The 20,362-nt window shown below is 41.5% G+C and overlaps 1 protein-coding gene across 1 annotated transcript; it reads right to left on the bottom strand.

Annotated features, from left to right (window-relative positions):
- Positions 1-2,710: 2,710 nt before the first annotated feature.
- Positions 2,711-18,804, bottom strand: LOC137999577 (protein qui-1-like). Its single transcript, XM_068845393.1, has 10 exons — positions 18,675-18,804; positions 17,435-17,505; positions 14,255-14,720; positions 13,327-13,529; positions 12,919-13,252; positions 11,702-12,435; positions 9,703-9,918; positions 7,019-8,716; positions 4,706-5,530; positions 2,711-4,120 (listed from the first exon to the last, which is right to left on the bottom strand). Exons 2-10 carry the CDS (start codon positions 17,486-17,488, stop codon positions 3,308-3,310), a joined length of 5,343 nt encoding a protein of 1,780 aa, XP_068701494.1. The 5' UTR covers positions 17,489-17,505; positions 18,675-18,804; the 3' UTR covers positions 2,711-3,307.
- Between the last annotated feature and the right edge of the window lie 1,558 nt (positions 18,805-20,362).

The raw sequence follows: 20,362 nt of genomic DNA, 5'->3' as shown, positions 1-20,362 counted from the left end.
GGTTTCATGGTTATAGATCGTTCATGAATTCACTCTGCTGACTCACAAAATAGAGACCTTTAGCAACAAAGTTTTCGGGCAATACCGCGAACCGCGAACCTCGGGAAATCACGTGATCTTGTCCTTGCCGTCACGTTTGCAGTCAGCGGTTCGAGTTTCAACTTTAAGACACCGTTCTTGCGGTAAGTGATTTACGGCAGCGTTTTATAGCCAGAGATCAGTCAGACTTTCCGTTTGACCATATCATTCGTGTTGTTACATCTGTTTGCTATCTATTGGGAACAATTTTGAAGATCAAATATACCTTTTGGGAGAATTTGAGCTGTTTGATTCGAGAGCAGTTGTAGCAATGAAAAATCCAAGATGGCGGTGCCGATGTGCATAACCGGAACGGCTTGCTAAAGTTCAAATTTCGAGCTAACCTTTAACGGCAAACGACCACATAGCCCGAAAACTTCGGTGCTAAAAGGTCTCTTATAGCTTCATCGAATCGAGCAAAATTTGACAGGTGACCATTTTACAGATGCAGCTATGTTACCTGGCCTAATAATGGAAGCGAGGCTGCCGATGACCCTGTTTTGATACAAACCTTTGTGCTTTTCTCATGCTAATCAAGACTAATTAGCATTACAACAACGCAATTTACATGATAAAAGCATTGAGGTCTGTATCAAGACAAGGTCACCAGCAGCCTTGAAGCAATTCATAGGCTAGGTCACTGAAGAAACAACTGTAAAATGGCTTATTTTCATTCTGTATATCTTCTTTTTCTACAAGCAATGTTTAAAAAGACTCCCGAGATTTTGTTTTTGTTTTTTGTTAACTAAATACTCGAGATTAACAGAGTCCATTACGAGTTGCCGTGGGTCACGTGAGGCTAAGTCACAAGCTTCACTCCGTTCTACGTGAAACGTGAAACGGCAAATCGACGTTTGCCATAAACGTGATGCTAAATCTCTCCTTTAAACTCCCTCTTGTTTACAGCGGCTACGGCTACGGCAAACACTTTTGATCTAAAAGAGAAAGAATAATGCTGCAAGCGCTGTACGCATGCATTTTAGTACATTTATTTTCCGTACCGTACAAAGTGAAAAAAATCCAAATTTTTTTATTTGACAATAACGTTAGAAAGCAACAATAAAATTAATATATATATATATTTGAAGTGCTAAGACGAAAGGTAAAAGCAATTGTCGCTTAATTATGAGTTCAGGAGGCTTCCGAGCCAAGACTTCTGCGATTCCAGTGCAGTGGTGTTCTCAGCTTGGGAGAAAGTAAAGGAAAAGGAAAGTAACTTTATTTAAGTGTCCAGTTGTTCTAGCGCTGGAGCAGTAATTGTGGACATTGTAAACTAAAATTAACAATTAACTCAAATCAAGTCAAATGATGGTTTTTGAGGAGAGGGGAGACCGGAGTACCCGGAGAAAACCTCTCGGTGCAGAGTAGAGAACGAACAAACTCAACCCACATGTGATGCCGAATCTGAGAAATGAACCCGGGCCTTATTGCTGGGAGGCGAGTGCTCTCACCACTACGCCATCCTATCGTTTTATTATTAAGTTCTCTCATCCACATTGGAGAACTTAATTAAGTAACGACGACGACGACGGCAACGAGAACGTCATCTCAAAATATAAATTCACGCGTTCTTGTAATCACTTCGAGACTATTTCAACTTTCTAATATTACAGGGGTGTGGTAGTTCCTCAACCATGACACTGGTTGGAACGGCACTTAATTTAGGGGAGAAAATGAAACTTTATCCTCAAGTGCTAACGTTCTTCATAAAACCTCAAATATGGCTATTTCACATTGTTGTTTTGCAAACGAGGACAAAGAAAATGAACAGAAGTGAACAACGCACGTGCAGAGCGTGCCAAGCTACTGTTTTTGCCACTAAATATGTAAATTTGTGACGTTCTTGTTGTCGTCGCCGTTAACGTTGCTTAAAGCTCGCTATTGTACGGCGTGAAAGAGATGGAATAATCGCGAAAAACTTATAATATTGCAAAGTTATATTGCAAGAGTTCTTAGAGTCCCTAATACAGAGATTAAGCATTGCGTTTTCGTAAAACGTTAAACGGTAGCCTGTTGTTTTTCATAAAAGCATGAAAATTATCTCATTATAACTTTTCCATCTCTTTCGGGACATTACGTGGTATCTGTTGTTATCAAATGTTCGACCTCGGATATTGCGTTTCTAGCTTTGTGATTCGTTCACCCAATGTCGGTTATCAGCTCATATACCGTATGACCTAATATGGAAACTGATTGCATCAAGTGTTGCCAAGCTGGAAACTGATTGGTTTTAATTTCCAAGTGTCCAAGTGTTCAGAATTTAATGAAAATTAATATTAATAATAATAATAATAATAATAATAATATTATTATTATTATTATTATTGTTATTATTATTATTATTATTCCATTCGCGCTTGTGCGAGACTGGTTATAGCCAACTCCACCATCTCTTAGTATATACTCAATTTCTGATTGGTCAATGACAAATGCATAAATCGCGGGTTATAGAGTGCAATACGGAAGTTGCTATGGAAACACAGCGATAGAGTGATTTTGCTGAGTATATAATAAGTATAGGTAATCTTATGAACGCGAGCGCATTTTGTGACTTTTGGGCACGAGAGATGTTTTGAAAGTTTTCAAAATTGCTTGTGTGTCACGCACGTATCGACCTCAAATCAAACTGTGTGAATATGTACAGGTATCATATTTTGTTATTTGATTTTCGTTTTTCTTTCGAACGTTAAACAAGGTGATTCCTAAGTCGCAAGCTTGTAAAGCGAAATTCGTGCAAATTGTCGTTAAGATCTTTTTTATAGCTGCACACGGTTTAACATTTAATTTATAACAATCATCGTGAAGTATATAATTTTTTAGCCTCGGTAAAATAAAGGAGACATTTTTCTCACTTTGCGAAACAAGTTGCTTGATGGGTGTTACGACGTTTCTTGCAACTTGTCTCGTTTTTGATGATCACATGAGGGTAAAGGAACATTTTCCTTGACTGGTTCCGCAAACCGTTGAGACACAAGTTGCAGGACAGATGTTCCACTGTGCAATGCTTAAAAAATTCGTTGCGTTAAGAGTTACGGAAAGTAGAACTCAATTCTATACTTTCCGCAACGGTTTCTGCAACTTGTCTCGCAACGTTTTTGGCCGTTGAAGGGAAGGTAATTGGGCAGTGTTTTGCGCAACTTGTCCCGCAAGACCGTGGCGAGACAAGTTGCACGAAAAATTGCACAGTACAACAGCGCCTTACGACAAATTTTAAACACTAACAGAGTGATTACTGCATTATTTCGGAGTCATCATCGTCTTTGTCTTCATCAACGTCATTAGGATTACAAGGATCCATGATTCCCTTGAATTCACTCCGTTCTTCGTGGGCTCCGTACGAGGAGGGTCCAAGCTCGCTCTTCTGACTCCCAGGGAGACGAAGCTCTAGCGTTGTGACAGTTAGGCTGGCTGGCACTGTGTACGAAATATGGTCGCCCAAGTGACAAATCCAAGATGGGTTTGTGTCAACTGTGAACGTTGCTAGCTTCCTGCCTTTTATCAGATCCCACGCTTCGATTGATGTGGGTTGGTATCCCTTGGAATCAGTGGTTAACGCAATGTTGCCTTCTCGAATGAGGAATATTTTGGAAATTTCGGCGCCGACAAAATTGTAAAGTAGATTGCCACTTTCTACATCCCAAACTTTCATCCCGTTATCCTCAGCCGATTGGCCTGTCACAGCGCGCATGCTCTTTGACGAAATGGCAACCATTCCTCTCTGATTGGCATCATCTAATACGTGCACGATGCGACCAGATTCTGTGTCCCATAACACGGTTTTAATATCACTTTTCAGCTGCGCGAGAAGATACTTGCCGTCTTCTGTAATGGCTGCGCCACTATCCAAACTTAGCTGTTCGTCTTGAACTGGATCCAGCTGCTTGTGTAGGTGCGTCTTAGTGTAAAAAGCCAACAATGGGACTGTAGTTTCTTCTTGTTCCACATAAAAGCTGGCTTGAGAACATATCACAGTACTACCGTCTTGACTGATGAGAATTGTCTCTATGCGATACTTCTGGCCGAGCTTATGCTGTTCAACAACCTGGTAAAGAAGAAACCAAAGGGGCTCAGATAATTTGCCCCTGTCAACAGAAAGAAAGGGCTAAACTATAGCATGGAATACAGAGCCGCTTTTGAAACAAGTATTTTTCAGTGGCTCGCTGGCTCGGCAGTCAAATGAAACAATGATTAGTTGAATGGTTCGACAGTTCATTAGACACCCACCCATTGACGAGACGCGCAGCCGCCCATCCATTCGAAGATATACCTTACTTGTTCTTAAACTAAACATTGATTTTCACTCAATGATGAACCTTATTTCTTACTTAAACACTGACTTCTACTGGCAAGTCGCGGAGCCACAGCAATGACACTGCTTCAAAAATGGGCCTGTATTCTCTAGTTGTTCCAAAGAAATGCTTAAAAAGAGGACGGAAGAAGCTCCGTAAAGCCCTTAAATAAGTTATTCGTACGTGGGGGAGCAAAGCTGGTGCAAAGGTTAGAGCGCTCGCCTTACATCAATGTGTTCAGAGTTCGATTCCCGAACGTATTTGATTCCTAGTCTAACATCACGGCCGCACTGAATCCAGTTGAACTACATATTAAAATCATATTATTTTCGACGTACCTTCCCATTTTCCACGTCCCAAACTTTTAAGTTCCGTCTTCCGCGCGACAAACCAATCACTCTCTGTTTGTCAATAAAGCCAACGGCTTCCATCCTCTTGCTTGATTTCCCCTGCAGCACTCGTAGCGTTTCCGCACGGTCAAAGTCCATTACCTTGTAGTGATCAAAGTTGTCTTGCGCCTGCGGCCCAACAGCAATTCTACCAACGCCAACCTTGTCATTTAACATGCGCAACGGTTGAGGGAAATTGAAGGCTTTTATGGAACGGACTTTGACTCCGGCCAGTGCATCCCACACAGCTATCTCAGGCATCATTTTAACTGTACAGCTGGCAATCACGTGGCGATTATCGGCTGCAGCTGTCAGAGACCATATTGAATCCGCAAAACCATCAGTAAGGGTAGTAACGTCGGTCTCATCTTCATCAACGGCCTCCCTGGAGTCATAAATTCTGAGGATTCCATCGGAGCCTGCGGTCGCTACAAAGTCTCCCTTACGCCCAAACGTTCCAAAGCCTGATTGTAACCTAGCAACGACGATGGCGTTGCCACTGCCCAGATCCCATCTCACCAGCTCATAGTTGTTTCTAATGGCAACCGCCGCTTTTCCGTCTTCGGTGACCACGAGGCGATCATGTTGCGCAATTCCAAAGTCTGGAAAGTCCAAGATGTGCTGACCGGTTGCAAGGTTGTAGACTTTCACATCCGACTTCAGCGTACCCTCTATTACGACAATCAGCTGAAACTTGCTAGTCAGATGAATTTCTCTGATATTTCTTTCTTCCCATTTACCCATGACTTCTTCCTTTGTGATCTCTACGTCTATCTGGTGATTGTGGAACAGACATACTGTGAGAAGAGACGTCATTTATGTAAGACAGAAGCCGATAGACATCTTTCATAAATGGAGGCCGTATTAAGGAAAGTGGCTCAAAAAATTACCGGAAATCAAATCAAATCAAATGTTGGTTTTTGAGGAAAGGGGAAAACCGGAGTACCCGGAGAAAAACCTCTCGGTGCAGAGTAGAGAACCAACAAACTCAACCCACATATGACGCCGAGTCTGGGAATCGAAACCGGGCCACATTGGTGGGAGGCAAGTGCTCTGACCACTGCGCCATCCCTGCATCCCACAAAGAAGGCGACTATTTTTAAATTAGTGAAATCGTAAACGAAATGGATGATATACCACTCAACTTAAATTCAACAACAAGGATTCTCATTTGGCAAAAGATGAATAAAATCAAACTTGGTTGACATATCGACAATGCAACTGCCGAAACTAAAATTCATAGTTGTCAAGTTACAGCTCATTTTCCTCAGCGCACATCATAACAACGGTCTCATAGTGCGGTTTTGTGATGTTAGAAAAATGTTGAGCCAGGGAATTAGACCATCTTTTGACACGACCGATTTATCACTTTTTACAATTCATGTGAATTAGATCTAATGGCCTCATTGGCCGTTTTTATGCTAGAGACGCATAATTCGTCTGGACGGATTATGCGTCTCTAGTATAAAAACGGCCATTTTAGTCTACATTTGCTGCTTAATATTGCCCCTCGCAGCGAGACCAAAAAGACTTGTCAGCATAAAACAAAAGATATTCAAGATAAATCTCTTCATTTTTGAATCACCGGGATTAAGATGTAACATCTCTTTCAGCGCAATCCTGAATATGCTCCATTTCAACAAATTAAATCCTTGCAGTATGGCGGGACAAGTGCCACATAAACCTGGTTAAATGGCCTAGCTTCCGACGAGTAGAGCATCCGAACTAGTAATCGGAACGTCGTCGGTTCGACTCCCGTAAAGGAGCACTCGGATTTTTTCCCGAGTTTCCCCGAGTCCCAGCTCCCACGAGTCTCCTGTAGCTCAGCGGTAGTGCATCCGAACTAGTAATCGGAAGGTCGTAAGTTCGACTCCTACTAAGAAGCACTCGGATTTTTTCCGAGTATCCACGAGCCACCATTGCAAAAAAATACCATGTCTTCGAAAGACATTTTATTGGCTGCCATTTATGAAAAAGAGGTAAAAACACGATCGTCCGTCTTTACCAACACACGAGTAGACGCCGGAACTATATCTGAAATAACATTTTGTGCCCTGAAAACTCAGACATGCAGGGCTATATGATGACGGTCAAGGGTTAACTCTTGCAAACAACAGTTCGTATAATGCGGCTTTGATGCATTTGGGCGTGTGGTGCACTTAGTATAAAATCTATTGAGTGAAACTCAAGTATGGTGTTATTCAATTCTTGATGCACAATTGCAGGATTAAAGATAGAGGTTAAAGGTACACATGCACTTACCTTACGAATTTCCTTTCCTGTTTTGACATCAACAACGTGAACGGTTTTCTTCTTCCGAACACAGTAGACCGCCCTATCTCCTTTTGCATCCAAAGAACCAAATTCTTCTTCAACGTTAATGCCTTCAACAGGAATGTCGTTCAAAAGTTTCCCACTCTCTGTTTCCCAGATCCGGACACTAGCGTCTCCCAGGGAAACCAAAAGTTCATCGTTACTTGCGAATGCAACTGAGGGGAAGCCCCTGAACCAGTTTCCACTGTCCTTCATCGGGTGATATTCCTGGAGGATTTTGTTGGTTCTCGCGTTGATGAGATACATTTTGGATGAGGAGCCCGATGCCAGAAAGATATCGTCGCTGTTTGAGCTGATCTTTGCACACCAACAGGAATTAACATCCGTTGACGATTCATCAAAGCAAACCTTTCTTTGCCTTCTTCCACTTTTTATGTCTACGTAAAGCAAGCAGAGCCCTTCGGAACCGCGATTGCACGTCACGATTGTCTTGGAACCACTCGTGAAATTTACGTACTCAATCCCTCCGTGAAACTCCTCGTAAGAAATTGAATTTACAAGCGAGCCACCAACAGGTGTAAGGCATTGTTGGTTTGGAATGAAGGCGGGAACTGAGGGTGTACTCGCATTTTCCAAAACTTTCTTTAAGAAGGGATATTCCCCCTTCTTTGAGTACTTGTGCAAGCGACCGATGAGTTGAATGGGAAGCTGTCGTGGATCTTCACGGAGTGCGTATGCGGACAAGCCGAGACTCTTGCTGAAGAGTTCAAACTCTTTATCATCAGGATAAGAAGCCGTGGCAGCGTTGAAGTCTTGCTGAATGGCTTCCACGGACATGGCTTGAACCTTTGCCAGGAGAAATTCAAAGTTGCAAAGCGTTTCTTGCTTGTAAATCGGCAGTTGATTAGAATGCAAAAGATGATGTGGAAGTTCACTTAACTTGCGCAGATTAAAGATAGGTTTGTCGTCATTCGCGTCGAACATAAGTGGCTGTTTTGGGACCAGACGGTCCATGGACATTTGTTTTCCGCTTTTGTCGACAAAAGGCTTCCTCACACCGTCAGACCACTTTCCCAGGAAATAGTCACTTATGTTTGAGTGGACTGTGGCAACTTGTTTCGCTCCAAGGTAACGCTCACGGGCAACTTCGATAAACTGGCGATGATACCAATATATGACTCGTGCGCCATCCGCACCTCTGTCGATGAGGTAGTCTCCAATGTCAGAACGTATCCGGATCCATAGGAGGGGCGGCAATCGTCTTATGGGAGGAGTCCAGTACTGATATACGTCATTAAGCACAACGTCGTCCAACGACAAGATGTCTTCAAGCTCGGTTTCTGTCAAACCATTCTTTGACGCAGTGATGTAGGCCAAGGCTTGGCTAACGAGAACCTTGCCATGAATCCGCTCTACCCTTTCAAGAAGGCCATGGATAATCCCTTTAATTGTTGGAGCCAGTCTCGTCTCTTCAGGAGACGTATACGATTTCCAGCGGGAGGCCTCGTCAAAAGACAATTTCAGATACAAAGGCAGTGGACACTTCTTGAAAGCTTCCAACACTATTGTTTCTTGTTCACTCTGTAGTTGTCGTTTTGTAGCTTTCAACCAGCTGTCAAGAATTTCTTTTGCTGTGTCCACTGGCATCTTGGGAACTTCAATCAGGTCAGCTTCATCGTATTTCTCCTGAAAGAAGAATTTTGTCATAAATGTATGAGAGATGTTTCTTTCTTTCGATTTGACCATAAGCCAGTTTGTCACTTAATGTTGACATTTTTCAGCGGTCGGGAAGGATCTTATCAAAAGCTTGCCAAAGTACTGGGGAATTTAGAAGAAAGACTCTTAATCAATTTAAAGATGAGACACTTAGGCTTGAGTGTCTTTCTAAGCACGTAGAACTTCATCAATTCAACGTTATGCCCAAAAATACGGGAAATGAGATGCAAATCTCCTCAACTTCAGCACAGCAAGTATCCAAAAAATAAGATGAATTAACTTCATTGTTATATTCCTAGACTTTCACTCAACAAAACCAGCACTGTAAATGTTACCATCTATTTTTACAATTCCAAAATGAGTTTGCATTCGTTATTGCGGTTATAAAAGCGTATTCTACCCTTTTAAGGTACTTTAAAACATTTGAAGAAAGACCTTGTGAATAAAAAAGTTATGTTCTCATAGTGCTGTCTTTGTTTGATTTGCTGAGAGTGTTGAAGGGAAAGTCTACTACATATATAGCAAAGCACTTAATGTCTGGTTCCTCGGGAAACTAGTTAGTTTGTTCTCCCGAGAGTCCTGGGTCCCTCGGGACCGTACATTATATGCATATAACTGTATTCTTCCTGTAAACATACCAAAGGTAACCCTAGAGGTGAACTTTCTGTTGTAAGTAGGTAACTGACTTAAAAAAAACAGAATTGGGGGAACGAAAAGCGCACATCTTCCTCCCCACCCCACCCAATAACTCCCATCCTTGCGCATGCCCGTCGGTCGAGAAGCTGCTTACAAGACATTTCGGAAAATCGGCTAGTTACCTTAACGTTTTAAGATATAGGTAAAGGGGAGGGGGCACAACCTCCTGCCTAATGGCGCACTTCATGTTGTTTATCACAACTAAGCGTTCATCGCCTGATTTCGTGAACTCATGGGTAAAAGTATCGCTCATTTGATACCTGTAGTTTTGGTAGACAAACGTATCCGTCTCCAGGGAGGGTCGACAAGACGATGTACACATCATCTGGGAGCTGCTTTGGAAGCCAATCCAACTCTCTTCCTGCGTCATCATCTGAGAGTTGATCAAGTGAGTCCAGGACGAGCACCAAAGGTTTGGACGACGATGCATTCTCTTCCAAACACTTGGGAAAAAACTCCAACAGCGATCGAATGTCCTGTTATAAAAGCAACGATTTTACGTATACGTTAAAATTATGATGCAAACGGCTAAAAGTGCAGCACCGACGGTAATGATTCCTTCCTCTATCCGTTGTCTATGGCGCAAAAATGAATACCTGATTGTGGAGTCATAGCCATAGTTTATTTACCCACGAGGAGCTTAGGAGTCGTAACTCGTTGAAACGCTCTCTTGCAACCAATTCAGGGTCCTATCTAGGGTATTTGAGGGGTAGAAGCTTCCCCCCCAAAATGCCCAGCTTCCCCCCAAAAATATTGTTATCATTACAGTATATAAGTAACTATACCGGAAAAATCATCCAGACGCAACGAGATCAGTGCACATGAACTTGGCAAAGGTAGCTGCGATTGTAAATGTATTACCGGTGACAACAGGCACTGTTGAGCACTCCTTCAGGGCCATGAAGCTAATTAAAACAAGGCTCCGCAGTAGGCTCGGTGCGGATGCACTTGAACACACCATGCGCATTTGCATCGAAGGTCCTGACCAGTTGTCAGATTACGTCCTGGAGTCAGTGGTTGATCATCAGATTACAAAAGTGTAAAGAAGCGCAAACTAGCTTTGTAATTCAATTCAATTTCAATTCAACTTTTTAAAGAAGGAAAGTACATTTAGATCCTGAAGTTGATCAGGGAGATTTTCCAAAGATCAATTGCCATGATTTGTTGACCAGTATTTTCACACTCGATTAAACGCATTGTCAGTTAACAGTCGCATCTACCGCGGTCAGTTTTTATTTACAGGTTTACAGTTATCTAGAATTTTGCAGTAGTTACGAGCATTGGTAAGAAATGGGAAAGTGCCGTTGTTGAGTTTATTTATTTTATTCACGTACTACCAAGTCAACGAGTATGTATAAATATTTGTGGAATTAGACGTGTCGGGTAACTCTTCTGTTCACGTTAGCAAATATCGGAGCTCAGTTTAACATTGTCAGAACGTGATCACGACTAAAAAATAAAATAAAATGCTACTGCAACATTTCTCAAAATTGTGTCTCAAAATGCACCAGATTGCATCTCAGCGCATATTCATTTCAAAAACTTTCCTGGGGAGCATGCCCCCGACCCCCCTAGGAACCTCGTGGCCTTCGGCCACTCGGTACTTCTCCCCCAAACGATAAATCCTAGATAGAACCCTGACCATGATATACCACAGAGGATAGACCACAGCACCGGGAACTCCATGCCATACTCTTTGCGAATAGTGTATTTGTTCTTTTACATCCCACGTGTTATGAGCATTGAAGGGTTGTGAGACGGGGCTTACGGTTTGTCGTCCATATCCAAGAAACTAGAAAGTCTAAAGCCGCATCCACACGAGCACATTTACTGTGGCAATTTTTGTGTGACAATTTTTATTTGCCCGTCTATATGACAAAATTTGCCCAAATTTTAAGTGACAAATTCATTTGCTGAAAAACCATTTGCAGATGTCATTACAAAGGCAGCCCTTTCCCCTCGGTTATTTAAAGACCTTGAGTGTTGGCCCTGCCGCAGTAGAACCTAAGCCCTCCCGCATGGCAGCCCGGTGCTCAACCAACTGAGTCAACTGAGCCACCGGTGCGGAGGCGAGAAAATGGACTTGGTTATCACCTAATACATCGTATGACCTTAAATGGAATCAGATTGTAACTTCCGTTCGTTTTATAATACTGAATGTTCAGCTAACGCTGACGAGACCGATTATAGCCGTCAGCTTAGGCTCAGGGAATAAGTCTTAATCAGACGGATACAAAATGAAGGTTGTTTCTTGCTTACCTGAGGCACCTTCTTCTCTTCCTCCTGGTCCTCCGACGCGTTTGCCTTACAAATTTGTTCACAAACGCTGCGCATTAGTGAACGCGCATCTGATGAATCTGGAGTAGTACCGATAAATCTTACAATGACGGAGGCCGTTTCTTTCTCCAACCATTTTTTCATTTGCATCGCAATTTTAGCCATCAAGGATGTCTTTCCACACCCGGATTCTCCGAATAAAACAACAACTTGGTCTTTCTTCAATCTCTCTCTAACGGTTGTCAGATACTCGTCGCGGCCATGGAATAACTCACATTTCTTTCTACAGAAAGATCCGTGCTGAAGGATCTCATCGGTTAAGGCATCTTCTTTCGTATTCAATTGGTTTTCATCGATTCCCTGGTTTATTTTGTCCGTCAAGATGTTATAAAAGTCAGTGCAAAGTTTTTCGATGTAATCTGCATGTTCGTGAGACGCACCAGGATCTATACCGTTTTTATGCCACTTAACGTTGTACTGGATTACACTGTTACTTGGCAACGCTACAGGAAGGTCCTCTTCTTTGAGTTTGTGTAGAAGCTGTAGGGCAGGTTCATCCACACTGGATGGACTCCCCCAGGTTTTGTCGACAAATTTTCCAGTGTTGGAGTCGCCCATGTTGTCATTAATGTCCGTGATTACTCTTTTGAACCAGAAGCAGTGCTTCTCCTGGTCGATAGCATCTATTATGCCTCTACGGATTTCATCTTCCGTGACTACAACAAAGAAAAAAGAAAAAATTGATACCGTTAGTATTGCAATACCACGAAATTAGCGGTTTCCTGTCCCTTCGTTAATTTGCTGGCGGTTGCATTCTTATGCCAAAGCGTTTGAAAATGCCGATGAAGTTAACATTGAGAGGATTTTCAAGTTTCGGCCAGATGCCCTAACCAGCAACTTTCAATCCCTTACTACCAATTGTAAGGCATTTTTAACACACCAAGCCACTTAAGGACAATATTTACAATAAATTTCCCGCCAAAACTCTTGGTTTTGGACCACACGAGTGGGTATTCCTTATCCAAAGCGTAATACATGAAATTGGTAACGCAAGAATTGTGATTGGTTGGCGATAATTCCGCTTTGTGAAAATGTCATGAGACAAATTTACAGACATTGTATACTGCTGGTCGTGGACTAGTTCTATAGTTTCGTGTCATCTTGTTAAGAAATAGATAGAAAAATGTTTCAAGTAATACCTGACATGTAGTACTTGTGTCGATTGCTTTCTTTGTCCAAACCTTTCTCAGCAGCAGTTCTCAAAACAACCTGCATTCTCTCAAACGCGGTCCACCAATCAGAAGACGCCTTTTTTCGTAACTCTTCATTTTCGTAGTCCCGATAGTGAGGTAGCTGAGATGTGATTGGCTGGAGCAGATACTGAGCGGGAACCGCATTTTCATCTCTCCGAAACCATTTTGTCAGTAGTCCATGGTCGTCTTGGTTTTCAACGGCTTCAAGGAGTTTGTCGAACTCAGAGGCAGTGATCTTGACCGGAAATGGACGGTAGCCATATTTCTGTCCCAGGAAGGTCTGAAATAAACAGAAGTTGTTGATTGAGAAACCATAAAATCAATTAAAAATAACAAAAGACTGGGTCCACTCACAATGAAGTTGGGTCCAGTTGAAAGCCTCTGACATGCGCGTAGCTCTCTCATGCATAACTCAGTGGTCATGTGATCATCAGTGGACTCGTCCCGGACTCCCCATCTCATGTCCACCACTTGAAAGTCATAACCTCTCTCTTGGCAATAGGACTTGAGCCGAGGATACACTCGCTCCATCAGTGTGTTACGTTCCACGGACGTGTCTAAGAACCGAACGCGTAAGGATATTGAGCAGTGCATAGAATGATATGTTTATAAATTGATTCAATTTAGGTCATCTAGGCATCGATGAAATGATGTCAACGTTTTCGTATTTAACAACATAAACGTCTCTAGTCTAATGATGTTTTCAAATCTCTGGAAACCTTTGCAAACTATTAACAGTCTATGAAGACCTTTTCTTCATTTTTGTTGGAAGTGACGGTTTGTACTAGGTAGAAAGAACTATGCACGCGCAAACCTCAAACCCGTTGTTTGACTAATACCTTAAACGAGCGCATAATTAAATCAGCCATCGTTTGAAACATAAGGAAGCATTTAGGAAGCTGCCCTTGTATAAATGTAGAAATAATCGTTTCAGTAACAGTTTTTTACCATATTGTGTCCGCAAATGGGATGCTAACCCATAGCCTTACACGTTTAAATATATTACCTTTATTGTTTTAGTATTACATATATGCCATATATTTATCATCTATTGTAAACTTGAGTTTTTCAATTTCAATTTTTACTATTGTAAATTGCCAATCAAGTATTTTAATAAACATTATCATCATGTACGGCTGTTCCATTCTGACGAGGCCCTACCAAGACTGCCTCTTCTTTGATGGTATGTCTTTGCGCATGCGTCAGACCGCAAGACCGTGGGGGTTCAGCTTCTAAAAGATGAACATGCTTGTTTAAGATGCAACACCTATCAATAATGTACCTGTAAATGTGGAGCTGGTGAAGATCCGGACAATTTTTATTTTTTCAGGGTAAATAAAATCCAAATCTCCCGCGAATGCCATCTTCACTTTCTCCTCATAACTCAAGTTATCTGTTACTTCATCTGTGACGTCAACGTCTTTATTCTCATCGGTTTTTTCATCTTCTTTTTGATTGTCCTCATGTGACGAGCTGCTACTTTTTCTACTTGCTGTTGCAGAACTGTTCTTGCTCGAACTATGCTTGCTCGCCTGGTCGTCATCTTTCTCGCTGTCCTCCTTTTCAGAATCGCTTTTTCCCTTGCCTTCATCATCAGAACTCTTCTCGGATTGCTCCTCGTCTTCGTAGTTTCGTTCAAGCGAGCCCCTGTCTCTATGACTGTCTTGTTTACTCGGCTTCTCTGGCGATGCCTCTCTGTTCTGATTGATGGTTGGAGCTTCAGTTGGCTGCAATTGATTGTAACCTACCTGTGTCAAGATAAAACGAAGAAAACTGGCATTAAAACTGACATTTGGATTGTAGTACGAAGAACCGTGAAGAACAAGCACTCCGTCTTGACCACTAGTAGTTGAAAAAGAAGGCAAGGATCTCATGGATATACACACCAACCATAACTCTAAAAAAATGACCATTCTAAATCAGTTTCTAGAACTAAATATTGCTATAGCAATAAGATAAACGAAAGTTTAGACCTAATCACTGAAATGGGCACTTAAACTTAATCTGTAAAATGAGAGTTTAACCTTGGGGACTCGTTGTGGGTATATCCGTGAGATCTTTCCCAAAAAGAATCTAGACTCTCGAACTGAATGCGCACGCGGAGAAGCGAAAACTCCCATCAGTCATCGAATCTATAGAGTGTTTTCACGTGACGTCACGACGGTCAATTGGTGTTCCTAAACAATGCAACGGCGGCCATGCTGGTGTACCCAACTAATCCTCGGGGAATTGAGCTCTTTTATCATGCAAACGTTTTCTTTTGTTTCGGTGGCAAAACAAGGTTACTGATCACATGAGTGAAAACATTATATTGTAGCATTCTCGCCTCTGTGCTCGCAAGCATGTTAAGCATTTTCTTTCACTTTCTAACGTTTTCTTTTGCAGAATTCATGAATTTAACCAAATTTAGGACCCTATTGATTTACTCGCATTCTGTGTAGCCCGCTGGGGTGTTTAAGTATGCACAAATAAATACTCGAGGCAAGCTTATGCCGGAGATGTAATATTGTGAAATCGGAAGAAGAAAGCAAATCCAAACGAGAAACTTTATTATAAGCCAACTGCTCCGTTCAAATTGGGAAATATCTGAAAGTGCGTTTTTCTGTAGGTTTGTTTTACTCAATTTCGTTTTTATTATATTTTCTCGATTGTCATTTTGTTGATGTTCTAGTATTTGTAGTCAAACCGTCGCTGTAGTAAAGAATGTACGCGTCTGAAGTTTATCCCGAGTCAACCGTTCTTCCGAGAAAGCTACACTATTATTAACATTTTCATGATGGCGACATGCTCAGAAATGCAAGTGATTAGATGCACACGCCGGGTTATGTAAATAAGCGTCACGAATTGTCGCCTGGCTCGTCTCCTCATCTTGTCTGGAAATACATAAAATCAACGTCACAAAGTCATGCAAAGTGTCCCCTTATCCCTACTCCTCAATAAAAGGTAAAAAACTGGAGGTTGCAGGTTGCAGGTTAGAGTTGCAGGTTACTGTTTCACCATAGCTGAAAAACCCAAAGCTTTACTAATGTTACCGTTAGGCCTAAAAATTAATGTTTAAGCCTAAGGTTAGCATTTTTGCAAACGTTTGGGTTGTTTCAGTTATAGTAAAACAATGACCTGCAACCCCGACCTGCATCCAGCTGCGACCTGCACTTTACACCCGCCGGTAATAACTACTTAATAACCGAGAGTGAGGTCGTTACAGCAAAATCTCAAACTGAAGCCTTGCCGTATTGACCGAGCGACAACTAGGTCAATGCAGCTAGGCCGAGCTTTGAGATTTTGCTGTAACGACCGAGCAGTCGAGGTTATTTGACTTGTTTATTATATGGCTAACAGAACGGTTCTAAAGAAGAAAAAAACTAATTTGCATATTCCATAATCGGGCGGGCATCTAAGCACCTGCATTTCTAAACATAAGAGTGTATAATTATTTTCCCTAATCTATATCTAGTTTTTGCATATACATGTCAATCATAATTAAGAGGTTCAACAATCATTTTGAAGCCCAGACAATCGAGTACAACCATGTTAAGTAAGCGAACAGAAGCGTTGTTTAAGCCCGAACAGATTCCAGAGATCCACTGATTTCACCAGTTGGGCTCCAAGATGACAAACGACAAGAAGATAAAAACTGGATAAATTTGTGCTTTTTCAATTTCATCCAAGCTGTGTGTTGTAACTCAAGTAACAATAACAATTCAGTTTGTAACGACTTCCAATTTTTGCAGTTCTCTTGTAGTTTCCACCTCGAATTTAGTACCGTCTGTCCTCGTCAACGCTTTGTCCGCACTCTGGGAGAGTTAACTGTGATGAACCTTACTTCTTGCTGGTCTTTCTGCAGTGTGACACATGACTACAGAAAGACTGCCAACTACTAGGGCCTGGACAAACGGGAAATGTTTGGTGTTTAAACAACATCAAATATTGTTTGGTGACCAAACATGCTATTATTGAAGTGAGTGGCCAAACGGTTAAAACACGAGAACAAAAGAAATGTCTTAAGTCGTTTGATCGAATGTTTGAGGGCCTTCAAATTTCATCAAACACGACCAAACACGATCAAATAGCACCAAACAAGGTGGCCAAACGGTAAAATAGTTGGTCACCAAACATTTCCCGTTTGGTCAGGCCCTTAGAGACTGTGATCGTGTGTATTTTGTATTGCGTAAAACAAAGGGGTACTCGAGCTTAATGTTGTGAAGGCAACGCTAGATCTTAGCGAGATTTCTTGAGTAGTGAACAGAGTTGCTATTTTCACGTATTAGCCTTGCTCGAATAAATTATTGTTATGATATGTGCGTATCGAACGTAGTCCCTTTAAATCAAAATTTCTTATCAAAACGAGAACACTTCACGGCCAATGTTCTAAGTTTGTAAGTTATGTTTAATAAGGAGAGTAATGGTCGCGTATTAAAAAAGTCGACCGCATTAAGAGTGAGAGCACGTTAGGAGAACTTACCTGCCGCATAATTTGAGGGCTCTTGTTTTTCTTCCTTGAAAGAATTATTCCCATCTCTCTGTTCAATTTACCTGAAACGTTGAGTCTGCAAAATTATTGTTTCACATTTTAAATTTTTCTTTCGGCCTAATCTCACTTCTTGCACTATGAAAAAGTGCCTATCAAAGGTTGCCAAGGCAACAAAGACAACAGGAACCATTATGCAAACACGAGAGAAAGCACTTAACATCGTGAAGTCCTCAACCTTAAACATAGAAAAAAAAAACAGTGCCATGTGGCTTCTCCGGAACACCAACGATATCAGAACAACAGCCGGTGTAAATGATGATCTTAACACGATATCACATCTCTGAAGGAAGCCGGGACTTGACAGTTTAATCAGGAGCCCTTCAAAAATAAACCAGAGACTTTTTAAACTGACGGTTTTTTGGTTTCGAAAGTTCTACTAACAGCATTATTTTCTCCGAACATTCCCCCCCCCCCCCCCCCACCCCGCGAGATGACCTGAGACTTTCTAATAGAACTGGTATTCTGCAAAAAAAAAACGTCACCAGTAAAAGCGTAAGTGGATGACAGAGAATAGAATGGCACAGGGATTGAGACGAATGCGGGATCGATATAGAGCGAAAAGCGAAAGTTCTAAGACGACAAGACGGGAAAACAGGAGACGCGAGAGATGAATAAAGCCGGAGAGCAAGGGTATGGCAATAGCAACATTGGCCGCTGAAGAATTGTGATTGACCTCAATTAGAGTGTCTTGGTTGCTAAGAGTAAGTAAACAAATTAACTCGAAACAGAAATCAAACAAAAAATAAATACTGTATATTGCAACTTTGACATCTGATATCCCTTTTTTATGAGGACACTGTGGATGAAATGGTTTCCACGAACTGGAAGCGATTTCGCATGTATTTCGGTTCGGCTGCCATGTGTTTTCCATCAAATTCAAGGAGATAAAATATTCATGCACCCACGTTCAAAATATTTAATTTAGCGCTGAAAAGACTGCTAATTGCAAGGCAATTTTCGATGTTTTAGATGCTAAGGAGGACATTTCCATAGGTTGCTTCCTCTTTGAGAGAAAACTTTCACGAAAAGGGTTCACGATCGCAGCATTGTTTTTATGCGAGAAACCAACTAAGCACTTTTCAAATGCTCACTGAAAGAAGTATCTTTGACAAGGTTATGTATTTCACGCAAAAATTTAAAATAAACTTGTTCCCTTGAATATCAAGCTCACCTTAAGCGACTTTTTCTTTGTCCTACAAACTTTCACTTGTCATACTGTCTTGCATCCTCTCTCACACCTTGAACCACAGCGGAAAAAAAGCGAAAGGGTGAGATTAATTAATGGGCTACGGTCATGAAAATCTATCGACTGGAAATAGGAACAAGCAATTAAAATTCATGTTTTGCATTTATGTATTTTGGAAAATGTCACGAAAGATGCATGTTGATTGCATGACCTCGTTTTCGACCGAACACAGTCTTACTCAGAAATATTTATCTGAAATTGTGTTGGTAAAGCAGTTGTCACTACGTTGACTACGCTTTCGTCCGGTGTGTATTACTTAATCAACATGACCGTTGAACCTTGACTGTCGAAAAAGCGTTTTGCAAACCATGCGTCAGTCGAAATGCGAATTTGCATGCTAGTGTGACTTCAAGTTTGAGCAAAAAAAAAACAAACCTCTTTGGACTAGTAGGTGCTGTTTTTGAAATAACTTTGTTGAGTTGGATTCAAATTAATATTGTAACTTTTTGGCCTACTTGGAGAGAAAGTGTCGATGCACGTATGAACAAACATTAACGGGAGTCGCATCGTCTAATCTCTGCACGAGATCACAAAGCGAAGCGTCACTTAATAGCTGCATGTTCAATGCTTGCTCAAACATAAAATTACGTTATTTCCTCAATGTTTGTCTTTATAAGGACTTATGAACATGAACAAGAAAAATGTTGAAGTTTCGTATATTTAAAATACAAAACGTACTTTGGCGTCTAAAAGAGTATAATAGGGAGCTTTAGGAACGATAACGGCGACGGCGACGAGAAGTCACAAATTTGCATATTTAGCGAGCAAAAGCAATAATAGCATTGCACGCTCTGCACGTGCATCTTTTCATTTTTGTTTACAACTTTGTCGTCGTCAGCAAAACAACAACGTGAAATGACCAAATTTGAGGATTTAGGGAGAACGTCAGCGCTTGAGGAAAAATTTTCATTTTCTCCCGTAAATTGAGCGCTGTTCACACCAGTTTCGTCCTTGAGGGTTTGCCACACCTTTGTCTCGAAACGTTGTTTACCTGGCTTTAGCCGGTTTCTGATTGGCTCACGCAGCGACGTGTAACAAGACCGAGCGAGACTAGTTTCACGAATTCGTGTGAAAGTCCTGTTTTTATCACCAGTGCGATTGCTGCGACCGTTGCAGAAGTAGAAAGCTGTTCTACTTATCGTGAAACTTGTCTCGCAACGGAAGTTCAAAAAAGTTTCACGAAACCGACCATGTTACACGGTGCAATGCCTCCTGAAACTTGTTTCGAAGCGCCATTGCACACAATTTTCAGCTAAAATTTTCAACGTCTAACAGCGGCTGACGAGCCATTTTTTCAAAATTCATCAAAATATATTATGGCCATATAATAAACCAGAAATTAGCCTTTTTGGAGCAATTTCTCTACCTGCTGGGAAACTTTTATCTGTTCCATACTACCAGCAGAAACAGACAAGAAGTTCCGTTTGCCAGCAGGGCCAGGCGGAACTTTCCCGGCAAGCAAGCATAATGACAACAATTCAATTGCTTCGTACGCCAAAGTGGGCGCTGCAACAGGCCTCGGATTTAGCAAGGCTGATTGGCGGAACGGTCAAGAAGAATACATCATATAAAGCCAATATTTCTTCATCAGGGTTTTATGACTACTTGTAAAT

This window comes from Montipora foliosa, chromosome 4 (assembly GCF_036669935.1).
Source record: "Montipora foliosa isolate CH-2021 chromosome 4, ASM3666993v2, whole genome shotgun sequence".
Taxonomy (NCBI): domain Eukaryota; kingdom Metazoa; phylum Cnidaria; class Anthozoa; order Scleractinia; family Acroporidae; genus Montipora; species Montipora foliosa.
Note: the sequence above shows the minus strand (reverse complement) of the source record. Positions and strands in the feature narration are given on the sequence as shown.

Bases quoted from the DNA above. Each gene is read 5' to 3' on its own strand.
- LOC137999577 (XM_068845393.1), bottom strand. From the start codon at position 17,488: ATGGGAATAATTCTTTCAAGGAAGAAAAACAAGAGCCCTCAAATTATG. The intron at 12,436-12,918 runs GTATTACTTGAA...TCTTTGTTGTAG, and splicing joins ACACAAGTACTACATGTCAG to TCACGGAAGATGAAATCCGT. The intron at 8,717-9,702 runs GTATCAAATGAG...TTCTTCTTTCAG, and splicing joins TTTGTCTACCAAAACTACAG to GAGAAATACGATGAAGCTGA.